Source organism: Manduca sexta, chromosome 2 (genome assembly GCF_014839805.1).
Source record: "Manduca sexta isolate Smith_Timp_Sample1 chromosome 2, JHU_Msex_v1.0, whole genome shotgun sequence".
Taxonomy (NCBI): domain Eukaryota; kingdom Metazoa; phylum Arthropoda; class Insecta; order Lepidoptera; family Sphingidae; genus Manduca; species Manduca sexta.
Genome location: NC_051116.1, coordinates 2,226,312 through 2,238,460, shown reverse-complemented (window position 1 = coordinate 2,238,460; position 12,149 = coordinate 2,226,312). Strand labels below are relative to the sequence as shown.

General features: G+C 35.0%; 1 protein-coding gene across 5 annotated transcripts in view; it reads left to right on the top strand.

Annotated features, from left to right (window-relative positions):
- The window catches only part of LOC115450871 (deubiquitinase DESI2), a 28,226-nt gene extending 22,130 nt beyond the window's left edge, over positions 1-6,096 (top strand). For 4 of the 5 annotated variants that reach the window (XM_030179013.2, XM_030179008.2, XM_030179012.2 and 1 more), the window contains 7 exons: positions 382-509; positions 1,529-1,681; positions 2,291-2,380; positions 2,972-3,023; positions 3,825-3,913; positions 4,277-4,386; positions 5,150-6,096. In XM_030179013.2, the coding sequence (XP_030034873.1) occupies positions 400-509; positions 1,529-1,681; positions 2,291-2,380; positions 2,972-3,023; positions 3,825-3,913; positions 4,277-4,382 (600 nt within the window). In that variant the 5' untranslated portion in view covers positions 382-399 and the 3' untranslated portion in view covers positions 4,383-4,386; positions 5,150-6,096. Of the gene's footprint in view, positions 1-381; positions 510-1,528; positions 1,682-2,290; positions 2,381-2,971; positions 3,024-3,824; positions 3,914-4,194; positions 4,387-5,149 lie in introns of all 5 variants that reach the window. The other variant, XR_005112131.1, reaches the window with a different exon arrangement.
- The last annotated feature ends 6,053 nt before the right edge of the window (positions 6,097-12,149 follow it).

Genomic DNA, 12,149 nt, shown 5'->3' with positions numbered 1-12,149 from the left:
AAACAATCGTTTCTCAAGCTTTTGAACATTTCGCCGTCCCTCTACCGTCCCTTCACCCCATGCTACTGTCACTGGCTTGCCATCGCACGTTTGTTACTTACGCTCCGTTCACACGCTCGTGTTTTGAGACTGCGAGCGTGTAAACGTAGCAACACAAGTCTATGCTGTAATATTTCCAACTCCTCCCTATCGTTCTATTTGATTAATTTCGTTGCGGGATAATGACATATTAGTTTTCCCTGAGACGCGCCGAGCTTCACTGCTCGGTGTCGTAATGCCACTGCTGATCCTGGCTTACAGGAGTTGTAGTGGTGGGTGTGAGGGCGGGAAAGTCTCGTGCAAAGTCTATGGCCGTGTCTGACGTCACGTGTGTTACAACAGTCGTGCGGTATCTGCGCTATGTTCCCGTCGTGCATGTCGCTGTTGTCGCGCCGGCCGGACAGCCAGCCGCCGCGGCCCGGACAGGCGGCCGTCGTGCTCAACGTTTACGACATGTATTGGACCAACTGGTAAGTATTGGAGGACTGGGTGTCTATATTCTATACTAATGTGGGTGAAGAGTTTGTTTGGACGCGGTAATCTCAAAAAGTACTGAATTGATTTTGATTTTTTTTCCCTGATAGGAAGCTATATTACTCCTGAGTACTATAGGCTTTTTATCCTTAATATATTTGTCCCGGAAAAACTACTGCATGCGAGTGGAGCCGCGCGCAAATACTAGTTATATATATCAACGATATATATAACTAGTAGAAGACTATACCTGGCGATCAGTTAAAATTTTTGAAATGATCACCTCTCTGCCATTTTAGCTTTAAAATATTGATGATACACGAAAGTAATTTATTAATATTGTATCAAAAAGTTTTAGTATATTTTGTTCTAAATTTAAACTTGTTACTAACTTCACTTAGCTGAAGGTAGATGCAACATGTCTACAGAGCGTCCGATGAAATGTATTGGGTGTGGTGACCTCGTTGGTAATGGACAACCAAACATAGTAGTAAATATCTATTAACTTGAATAGCTATCGTTTAAACTTTATAGTATTTAAAATTATTTTAAGACAATGTATGTCATGTTTATTGGAATTTGTCAATATCAAACTGCAGTAAAAAAAATTAAAAGCTGTCGGTAATGTAACTCCTCTGGACTTGGTGGTAAGTGGAATGTCGTCCATATGCAGCCTAGAATTTTGTAGTCGCCACAATTATGCCGGCCTGCGAAAATATTTTAAAGCACATAATAGCTTGTTAAAAATCAGATAAAAACAATGACTTCCTTAGGAAGTTAATTACCGGGATAAAATAAGCCTAATCAGTAAATGTGATAATCCAGGCCGTGTTCTATGTGTTTGTCAAATTTCATCTAAATCTGTCAAGCTGTTTCTCGAGTTTACTTATAACCAACATCCAAACGTTTTCACAAATATTCGCATTTATTAGTTCGGTCTTCGATTTAAATAAAAAAAATGTGGGTACTAAATTTTGGTCCTTCGAGCCGGATGTTACACCGTCATCTTGTGCAGGTACACGGCGGGTGCTGGCGTGGGCGTGTTCCACAGCGGCGTGCAGGTTCACGGCTCGGAGTGGGCGTACGGCGGGCATCCGTACGCGTTCACGGGAGTGTTCGAGATCTCGCCGAGGGACGAGCGCGAGTTGGGGGAGCAGTTCCGTTTCAGGTAAGGAACAGTTATGGAAAATTTTGAGGCAGTTACCATATTTTGATGCGTTAAAGTTTACAGTTTGACTAGTTGGGAAATATATTTTAGTCTAGACCAAGGGTTCCCAAACTTTTTTTTTCTCATAGAACCCTTTCAAGAATTTGCTGGTTCCGATAGACCCTTTTTATGATTTCGCAGCGAAAGTACATTACAACTACCGCCCAGCCACCGGAACCGTAATGTGGGGGTCACGGCGCCTCTTACGACCCCTATCAATGTTATCTGCCTACATTGATAAGTGAAGTCAAGTCAACATTTTAGTTCTATACTATCAAACCAGATACATTTTCGTGGACCACCGCTTACGGACAATAAACCCCTATTTTTTAGTCACGCCAACATAGACCTCCGTCATGTCTCCCCTGGTGGAGAGTGGAGACCCCTAGGGTCCACCTGGACCAATTTGGGAATCAGTGGCCTAGACGCTAGACGACTGACGAAAGACTTCGGTGCTTCAACTTTCACTATAACAAGTTTTACGCCATAGATTTTTGGAACTACCCACATCAACACCTAAGATTGTAAAAAAAACATACTTGTATAACTCGTCTGTTTGTCCGTTTGCAGACAGAGCGTGCACATAGGCTACACGGACTTCAGCGAGGAGGAGGTGCGGCGGCTCGTCACGGAACTCGGCAAGCAGTTCAGAGGTGACAGGTAACGCGACGTGGCTTATACTTACAAATATTTATTATCATTGTCAGACATAGGGAGCCCATTGTTGGATAATGAACAGAGGGCGCCACTAAAGATTTCCAGATTGACCTGTAACTAAAGCAAACAAACTTTTGATCGAAGTTCCGCCCGCGTGAAAAAGTTTGTCGGGATAAAAAATTGTCTATGTCCTTCCTTATGGTATAAATTCACTCCGTACTGAATGTAATATTTTTTTTCTAAGCTCAGAAAATTTCATTTTTTGTTTCTAAAACAATTATAAATGTTAAATTACTTAAAATGCTCGTTTAAAAGGTATTGTAAAGTTATCTTATTTCTCTCTCTCTCTTACTCTATTGTCTCTACCATAAAGGTGACATAATTTTATTTTTATTTTATTTCCACAAAAATAGTTTTACATCACAAGGTTTTGGTCCTGTAGCACCCAAAATAGGTTTACCTGTATTTTGGTTGACAGTGTTCCTCCACAAGTATAATATTTGAGTTGACATAGTGTTTATTGCTCATATGTAATATAAGTATGTTTAGTTAATTTTATACACATCTTTATGTTAATTAAATAATCTATTTCAGATACCATCTAATGAACAACAACTGCAATCATTTCACATCAGCATTCTGTCAGGTAAGTCCGACAAATGATTGAACTGCAAAATTATTATTTTTTTTGGGTATCGGTCCCTGCAATCAACTCCGGGAGAAACCCGCGAATGGGATACTGGAATCCCCCGGCTCAGAAGGGAAGAAAGTACAAGGAAACCTCTTAGGATAGCAGGAAGGGAGAAGGAACTGTTCACGAGCCCCCATAGGCCTCAATGTGAATCTGTGCCTAGGGCCGCGACAAATATACTCTCATTATAAATATTAACATGAGAAGTATATTTTATGCTGAAACACTTATTTGCTTCACTGGAATACCGGAATTACATTTTTTATTTCAATGGCTTTCGTGAGAAGAAAATGCATAAAAACAATAGAAATTAATACCTAGCAATTATAATCATTGTAGTCTAATTAATGTCATGTCTTTGTGTTAACACGTTTAATACAATATAAATATTGTGTAATTTTCCATTTAATTAATTGCTTATTGTAAACAAACTTGTTTAATGTATCACCGGTGACTCATAATGTTAATGTAGAGATGTTTTTATGCTCCGCTTATACTAAGAATTAATATGATAGATGATAAATTCGTAATTGAAAACATACGTGCCATTTTAAAATATATATGTAACTGATATGTATAATACTTATCGTCACCGGTGACTCAGAAAATAACTTTTAATTATCACGTATTATTTACGTTTCCGCACTTATTATTTATGTATCACCGGTGACTCATGTCGTAAATTGTCTGCCTGACTGTCGAGTGTCACTGCTCATTGTTTTGGTCTTTGTTATCATGTGTTATTTCTGTGTGCAGGCGCTATGTTCACGTGATATCCCCGCGTGGGTGAACCGGCTCGCGTACGTGAGCTCCTGCGTGCCTTTCCTACAGCGGTGTCTACCAAAGTTTGTATAGTTTTATTCGCTTATAGTTTTGAATAGGTTATTTCGAAAATAAACCTTATTAAAATAGAATTTACGATACATTATTTAAATCAAGTTTTCGATACTGCAACAATCGATTCGAATTCAACAGATTCGAATTCTCTTTTTTACCTATTAATTAATGTTAATTATTTACTTTATTTTTAACATAATGCTGAAATTTGAAACGTAATTTTATTAACACATTCGTTTCAATTATTTTAAATAAACATTATAAATGTACAAACATTGTTTTGCTTCAGAAATTTCGTGTGATGAATGGAATATAGTTATAAGTTGGCAGCGCTGAGGCGGTGAGTGAGGTGGTGGGTTGTTGTTGTGCAGGGAGTGGCTGACGCCGGCGGCGCTGCAGCAGTCCCTGGCGGCGCACTCGCGCTCCTCCTCGCCGCAGACGCCGCACACGCCCAACACGCCCACCACGCCGCAATAGCAACGTGAGTCACATCATCACCCACCGCTGCATGAGTCACATGATCACCCACCGCTGCATGAGTCACATGATCACGCACACATCGACGTTCTCTACGTATAGTATCGAATCTGCAAAATCGCATTTTCAGACTCAATACTTTGCGGAGGGACTGTCGATATTTAAACGGTCCTTATTAAAATGAACTGCATTTATTTTAGACAATAAGGATCGAAGTGCTTGTCGCCATGGTAATTAACACTAAACAAGCGATGTATATTCGACAGTCCCTACGCATTTTGCAGATTCGATAGTTTACGTAGGAACCGTCGATATAAGTCTAATGTCAACTTTAGACTAGTTCTTGCGCAAATTTTAGATTCGTTTAGACTAACAGCCATAGTTCTATGCGCATGCTACTTGCCGCAAGATCTTCAAGCTTAAAAATTTGCAGAAGTCAGTTTGCTATGCTTGTGCAAGTCGACTTCTGCAATTTTACTTGCTAATCTAAACCCCGCTTAACTGAACGAAGTAAAGTGTAAACAATATTCATTGGAAATAAAATTACATGTATTTGGAGTCTGGGTATTATGAGACCGAATATTGTTCGCAACTCTTGGCCGTGAAATTTCATATATTTAAAAATATTCCCATCTTATTGAACATAGACGCCGCTTTGTATTTATTTATTTACTTTTTATTTCATAAGACGACATTAGACCTTAACCGTATCACGCTTAAAGTCAATTTTCTAGAAATAAAATTTAATAACTCGTTTTTTCCTACAGAGGATGTACTGCGAATGCGCAGATGAGCAGTCAGAAGTGTTGTGCGAACTAATACCTAGATCTAATGTTAGATAATAGTCGGTTTGGCGCATTGTCAAGTGTCGCGGGACGCGGGGAGGCTAGCGGGTCCTCTGTCCTTTTCTATCTAACCAGGGTAGAAAGAGACAGAAGATCGTTGTAAACTGTAAAGGACGTGCGGGTCTATTGTGAACGGTTTAAATTTGGAACATTGGTTTTAAATTTAGAACATTGGTTTTAAATTGAGGACATTGGTTTTAAATTTAGAATAATTTGGAATCTCAAATTAGTAACGGATTTTTTTAGTATAAACGTTGGGTATCGTATGCGAAAGCAACGAAGACTTAAATAAAATTCGAATTTTTGAAAATTAAAGGTACTAAAATTTGGAATGTCGGAATTAGCGCCCCCGGTCCCTGTGTTAGCCTGTTACATTGTTATATTTCGAAACGACATAATTGTATGAATAATATACTTATGAATTACGCGTGATCGTGATGTGACTGATATCCCAATAATATTAATGCAAAATAATTAAATATTCGTTGCTCAAATGCACACTGCTTGACCGGTTTGGATTTTTGGTGGACAGAGTCTGTTTTGATAGACATTAGTTTGTCTATGGATTTACAGTGATTTGTGTTACGTACGCGATGTAATTGAATATTTTTGTTTAAATAAGACCGTGGGTCAAAAATTATCCGCTTAAAGTAATCAATGGTTTTAGAATTTAAAATTGAAATTTATTTTAAACGTGTCAAATATGGAACAAGATCGTCGATTTGGTCGCAATTATTTATACATTGACCTCGCTAAAATCCAGTCCAATGACGCTATTTAAATAAATTAACAATTATTTTACACGAATTATAGATTTTTTAAACTTTCAATTAATAATTTATAAAATCTTTTCAATACATTATCTTTAAGGTGGTAGCTCAAGGTCCATTTTCATACATTTTGTTTCGGCTTTAATCTGGGTAACTAAACAAGTATTGGCAAGTAAAGAATTTAAATTCACGTCTAGTTAGTGATTAGTTCTCGCAGTTGAAAGAAAAATGTAAAAATAATTAATAATCATGGATATTTCGGCCTTTAAAATTTCGTCATATTAAATTTTAAAGGCCGAAATATCCATGATTATTAATTATTTTTACGTTTTTCTTTCAACTGCGAGAACTAATCACTAACTAGACGTGAATTTAAATTCTTTACTTGCCAATACTTGTTTAGTTACCCAGATTAAAGCCGAAACAAAATGTATGAAAATGGACCTTGAGCTACCACCTTAAAAATAAATTTGATTTTGAGTATGCGTTTGATTTCTTCACAAGTCTTGTTGTCTTGTCTGAAGAAATCTTTGATTTCTGATTGGATTTTTTTCTGAATGGAACTCTGTATACCAAGTGACGTTGAGTGTGTTTATCCCATAACGTGTAGTCAATAGTAGTCCGTCCGTCGTGGTTCTCTCATTAAGGTAATGTTATGGGCGCGCGCTGTACCGCATTTTAAGTACTAAACGCGAACAGTCGATGAAGCAATGATCTTTAACTATAGTACAAAAGTAGTGTACTCACGTCTTAACCTAATATTTCTTTGTATAAATGAGGCGTTGAAATAACGGTTTATGAATTGGATTAGTAATGTTTTTCGTCAAATTACTTGTTATATTATTTATATACATTTTACTAAAATGATTTTTTCAGTTTTTTACTTAAAATGCGGTCGTCAGCGCGCGCTTGATTTTTGAGCGTAAACTACAATAAGATGTATTACTAAGAGTTGTTTGAAATTAATTATAAGCTGTTGAGAAATATTTAAAAGTGTGTTAATTTTAATGTTGCCTGCATTATATTATCACCATGCATGTACATTTCACATAAAATTATTGTCTACGAGTCATTAAATTGAACAAAGTTTTCAGCCCGGGTATTTTTTGACCGATGTGCTAAACAAAAATATGACTAAATAGCTATTTGTTTGATTTAATGATGAGGACTTTATAAAACTAAAATCATACTCAGTTACGTATTAATTTTCGATGAATACAGGCTGAATAAATTTTACCGTGGATTCGCCACTAAACTATTAAAAAGTTGACAATGCGCCAACAATACATAAGGGAATATTTCAAATAGAAACACTATAAAATGTAGCGTTATCAAAACAGCCAGTATGTGCATTAATTCCAATACAAATGTATGTTTACATGAATACGAGTATAAAAAATCCGAAAAATAGTATTTTTACAAGCTTATTTTAAAGAGGCCAGTTTTGTTTTTTTTTGTACTGACCAGGTAATGACAACTATATTTAAATCAATTATCGAACACTCTTTTAATATTGAAATAAATTCAATTACGGTACTTGAATTTTTAAATACAAAATCATGTCTAAAAAAAATTCTCGCTTTCAGCTTTCATGGCTCGTTCCGTAACAATTGTTTTTTTACGACACAGTAACAATTTACAAATCAAGTACAAATATTTACAGTTCATGGTATCGTTGTACGTTGATGGCAAATTCATCGAACACGTAAAGTTATAAGTTACCCTTTTATTGTTGGCAAAATTATCGAATGAATATCCATAAGACCAACATGGGTCAAATTGGACCCAAATTTTTTTTTTACAATGTGTTCTCTGTTTGAAATACTCCCGTTCAAGAGTAAGTAATCGGTTTATCCACAACAATGTGCCACTCTTCACCTCAGTGTTTCAAGTTATGACATTTTTACAAGTAAACAAATAGTTTAGAATATATTTATCAAATGTCACACTGTAGTTATGTGTAGATAGAGGTGCAGCTACACGTTTATAATTGAATATCCATGATTTTAATATAAAGTATAATTGCGTAGTTAAATTATGATATTCATTATGTTTTATTAGTTTGCAAGTAATTGAGAACACGCGTTCGGTAGTAAAAACAAATAATTCTAAACAATTACTTAGTTTACGTAATAAAGTATGCAGCTATACCTATTTTGTTATAACGTAAAAGTATGTTTACATCTAACACGTGCCTACGGTGTGACGGAATTGTAGTTTTTTGAATAAATTACATAAAAAAGAGTTAAACTGTTGATTAGCACTACTAAATATAACTGTTTTTAACGTAGGTATGTATTTAGAATTAATAAATTTATAATCATTTCCATGTTGGTATACAACGTGTAAAGGAACGCCTAGAGTTTAAAAATATAAGATTGATAACAAAATAGAAGATAAATATGGGCACAAAGTTTATTAAATAAGTTGTGATAGACATCAGTTCCAATTCTAAATAATTTAATAATTGTGTAGTGGCTTAAAGTAAATGATTTTTTATGTTTACGCGAATACCAACAATATTTTGTATTTCAAGATGTTGGATGGTGTTTCGATTGTTTATGGGCGGTCGTATCGCGCACCATCAGACGAACGGCAAGCTCGTCTCGTCACACAAAGAAATAAACACGAAAGTTCTGACAATGAAATAAAACTATATTACAAATTTTATCGCGGTTTTTTATATTATTATTTTCTGCAATAGAAAACCGGCCTATGCTTGAGTTTGTACATTATTCTATATGTAATGGCTTTTAATACGAAAAAGAAGCACTTCTGCGAAAACTGCATAAAACTTGGTTACAAAATTATTGAGTATTTCATATTTAAAATATTATAATGTGCAGAAGTGGGCGCGATGTGGGGATATCACTTCATCTCTTTCTTTCGCACGCGTCGTAATTCCCGATGACGTCACATGTGGGTATTTCGTCTCTTTTCTGTTTCTTGTTAATTACCCCTTCCACCGAAATTCAAACACTTATAACTTGTTGATTTTTCACCGGATTTTAATAATATCTTCTGTGTTAAAATTAATATTACGTAAATATTTGATAATTGTTAAGAACAAAAATCAGTCCCGTACCCTATTTCAATTTACTGCAATATCTATCTTGTTGGCCAGCTAATGTCGGTTCAATCTTTTTGTAGAGAGAATAATATTAAAGTTAATACTTATAGTTTGTCAATTTTAGTGTTTAATTTTAATAGTATGTTAGATCATTTTGTTAATTTGAACAAACTAATGTTTAGTAAACTTCAGTAACTCATGAAAACACATTACTCTTGAACTATTTGTTTAGGCCAACGTCTGTCGTTCATAGCTATCTCTCTAGCTTCTGTTACGCGTTGTATTCCAATAAAATATTATTTCCAAGGTGTAGAAGTATGTATTTACATGAACTGTCAAAAGATTGGGTCAGTCGGAAACCAAAGAATCTGCCATGTTAGTGACTTGTCTCTTGCAATGTTACGTGTGAGGAAAAATATTTTTTTTTCTTTAGACTACTTTGAAGTAATATTTTCGTGCCTTAATTTTAATTTAATTTATTAACAATATAGTCTGTTTGGAATATTTGGAAAGTAATAAATTGTTAGTTACAATTATTTTGTGGAAATTTGAACAAATAAATGTCATTACAAAAGAAATATTAATGCAATGATCAGATACTTATTTTTCAAGTAAGGAAGTCGCACATTTAGTATTAAACTAATTTGGCACGTACATTGCAAAAGGTCTGTAGAAATATATGTTTAATTAACAACTGAATTGTATTAATGCCATTGTATCATGCTTCGTGGTTTCAGTGAAACTGAACTAGAGAAAGCCATATTTTGTTCACAAAGAGGTTTCACAAAAATATATGTATATCGTTTAAACGGAAATTTTAGTACAAGTTAACAGTTGGTTGTTTGTAATGTATTGTCGAAACATGAGCTTCAACTTAACGAACCAAAATATATTTTGATACGCGTTCATTTTCCGCTTAAGTAATTTAATTGTTCTCGTTAAATACAGGGTCATTTTTACATCGCGTTAATAAACTACATACTTATCTACTTGGAAATAACACTTTACAAGTTACTTGAGCCGTAGATGTAAAATAAAAAACTAAGTTTCGAACAAATAAATATTAATAAAAAGTGATTTTAATTTTACGCGCCCTAAAGCCACTACAACTCTAAGATAATTCGTTGCAGTGGCAACAACATCCTTTCAGTCAGAAATACAATCACACACACGCCATATTCGCATTATTAAAGTATAAAATGATAAAAATATCAGAAAACTAAAACCAGGATTTTTCATGAAAATGTTCGTTATTAATAGATGGTTTTTGGGCACGTCTGTATAGCTGAAGACGAGTATGTGGTTTCATTTAGTAAGGCAATGTCAAAATGACCCCGTATACCGCAAGTCGTACTCTCTCGCTGTCATGACAGTTATTTATAGTGTCCAGTGCATTCCTGTATCACTAATATTAAGTTTATCATTGTATTCATATAATTCTCATCGCTTTTCGGTGTTGGCTGCGGGTACTTGAAAATGATTGCGTTGAATGCACATAATAAAATAAATACGAGTTTGACCTTATCTGTGCCCCAATTTATGTTTTAATGTTTGGAATGAACGAGAAATGGCAACCGAGTCGTTGTTACTTGACTGAATGTACTAGCCAAATGTGTTTTATATCTCTGCCTACCTCTGAAAAGAGAAAAGGCGTATTTAAAGTTGGAATGTAGAAGCCGAAATTGTCCCGCAGCGACGCCACGCCATATCATGCACTTGAAAGTCCCCGCTGTGTCCAAATTAATGTACTTACTCAAAGGATTCTTCATTTGGCCATAACTTCATTACCAAAGGATGTTCGGTACCAACTTACGGCCGATATCAATAAATCCAATTGCTATCTTCGGATAAATCAATCAAAATAAGTTATCCTTTAGCATGTAACAAGTTTTATTCTGATTGGTTCATTTTGCGTTCGATCCAAAGATAGTGATTCAGATCGACTGAAATCGGTCGATAGAGCATTGTATGCATTTATTTTATAGGTTATACGAGTGTTTATTTTTAAGTATTTTTTTCTTATATTTATGGTAGGGTTACTGTAACCATTGTATACCTTGTAAAGTTCGTACAATTCGTTTAGGATCATCTCGTGAAATCACGCGCGTGAGGGAAATCTCTATTTTTACTAAGACATGGTAATAAAACGAACTAATTTAGATTATAAACTGTATAACTATGTTATATCGAGTCTCGCGTCCGCTGAGAAGTGTCGTTCTCAACGGAAGGCGATGCTGTGGTTTTTCACTATATTGTGAAATATTTGGCAATAGAATAATTTTTGAAGGAATGATTAAACATATATAAAAAGTTTGCAATTGGTGATTTTATTTAAATTAAGTTCCCTGCTAGTATAGAAATTATTATTTGTTTCAAATTAATTTATTTTCTGGAACTAGCAACATTTACACCACACATTACTAAGAGCTGTATTAATAATTCATAGATTCCACTCAATGCGCTCTGAAGTGGAATATCCGCATAACTAATGTGATAATAGATAGATAATGAGACTGAGTGCTGCTAGATCAATCTTTTAACGCCTTTTTCTTAAAGGTATTTGTGGGCTATCAGATTCTAAGCATGGTCTAAGATAAAAGACTAACAAGAGTACTCGTTTTTAAATTTGAGAATTTTAACCAAAAAGAGTTTCCAACTCAACTTACATGTGAGACTCTCAAAATTGAAAAAAAAAATTGGGTTATCTAATCGCAGAGGATTTAAAAGATGACAGACAGAAAGGGAACATAGAGCGGTGGCAGCGAGAAATGATATACTGGCTTGCGAGTTTGCGCAAACTACGCAAGTAAAAATACTCAAACCGACTTTAGCAACATATTTGTCTCTTTCCAACATTTTTTGGCCTATTTGAAAAAATAGGATAAGTATATGAGTTTGATTTAAACTCCTATGCTTGTCATTATTCTGAGTAAAAATAGGCCTATTGTTTATTGTCATTCTTACTCGAGCAGTCTGTTTTCAGTATTCGCAACGAGCTTATGTTCTGGGAGTGCATAATGCCTTTACAATGTTATTAAGGCTGCCAAGCTATCGTAGTCTATAATGAATGTTTGCTAACCCT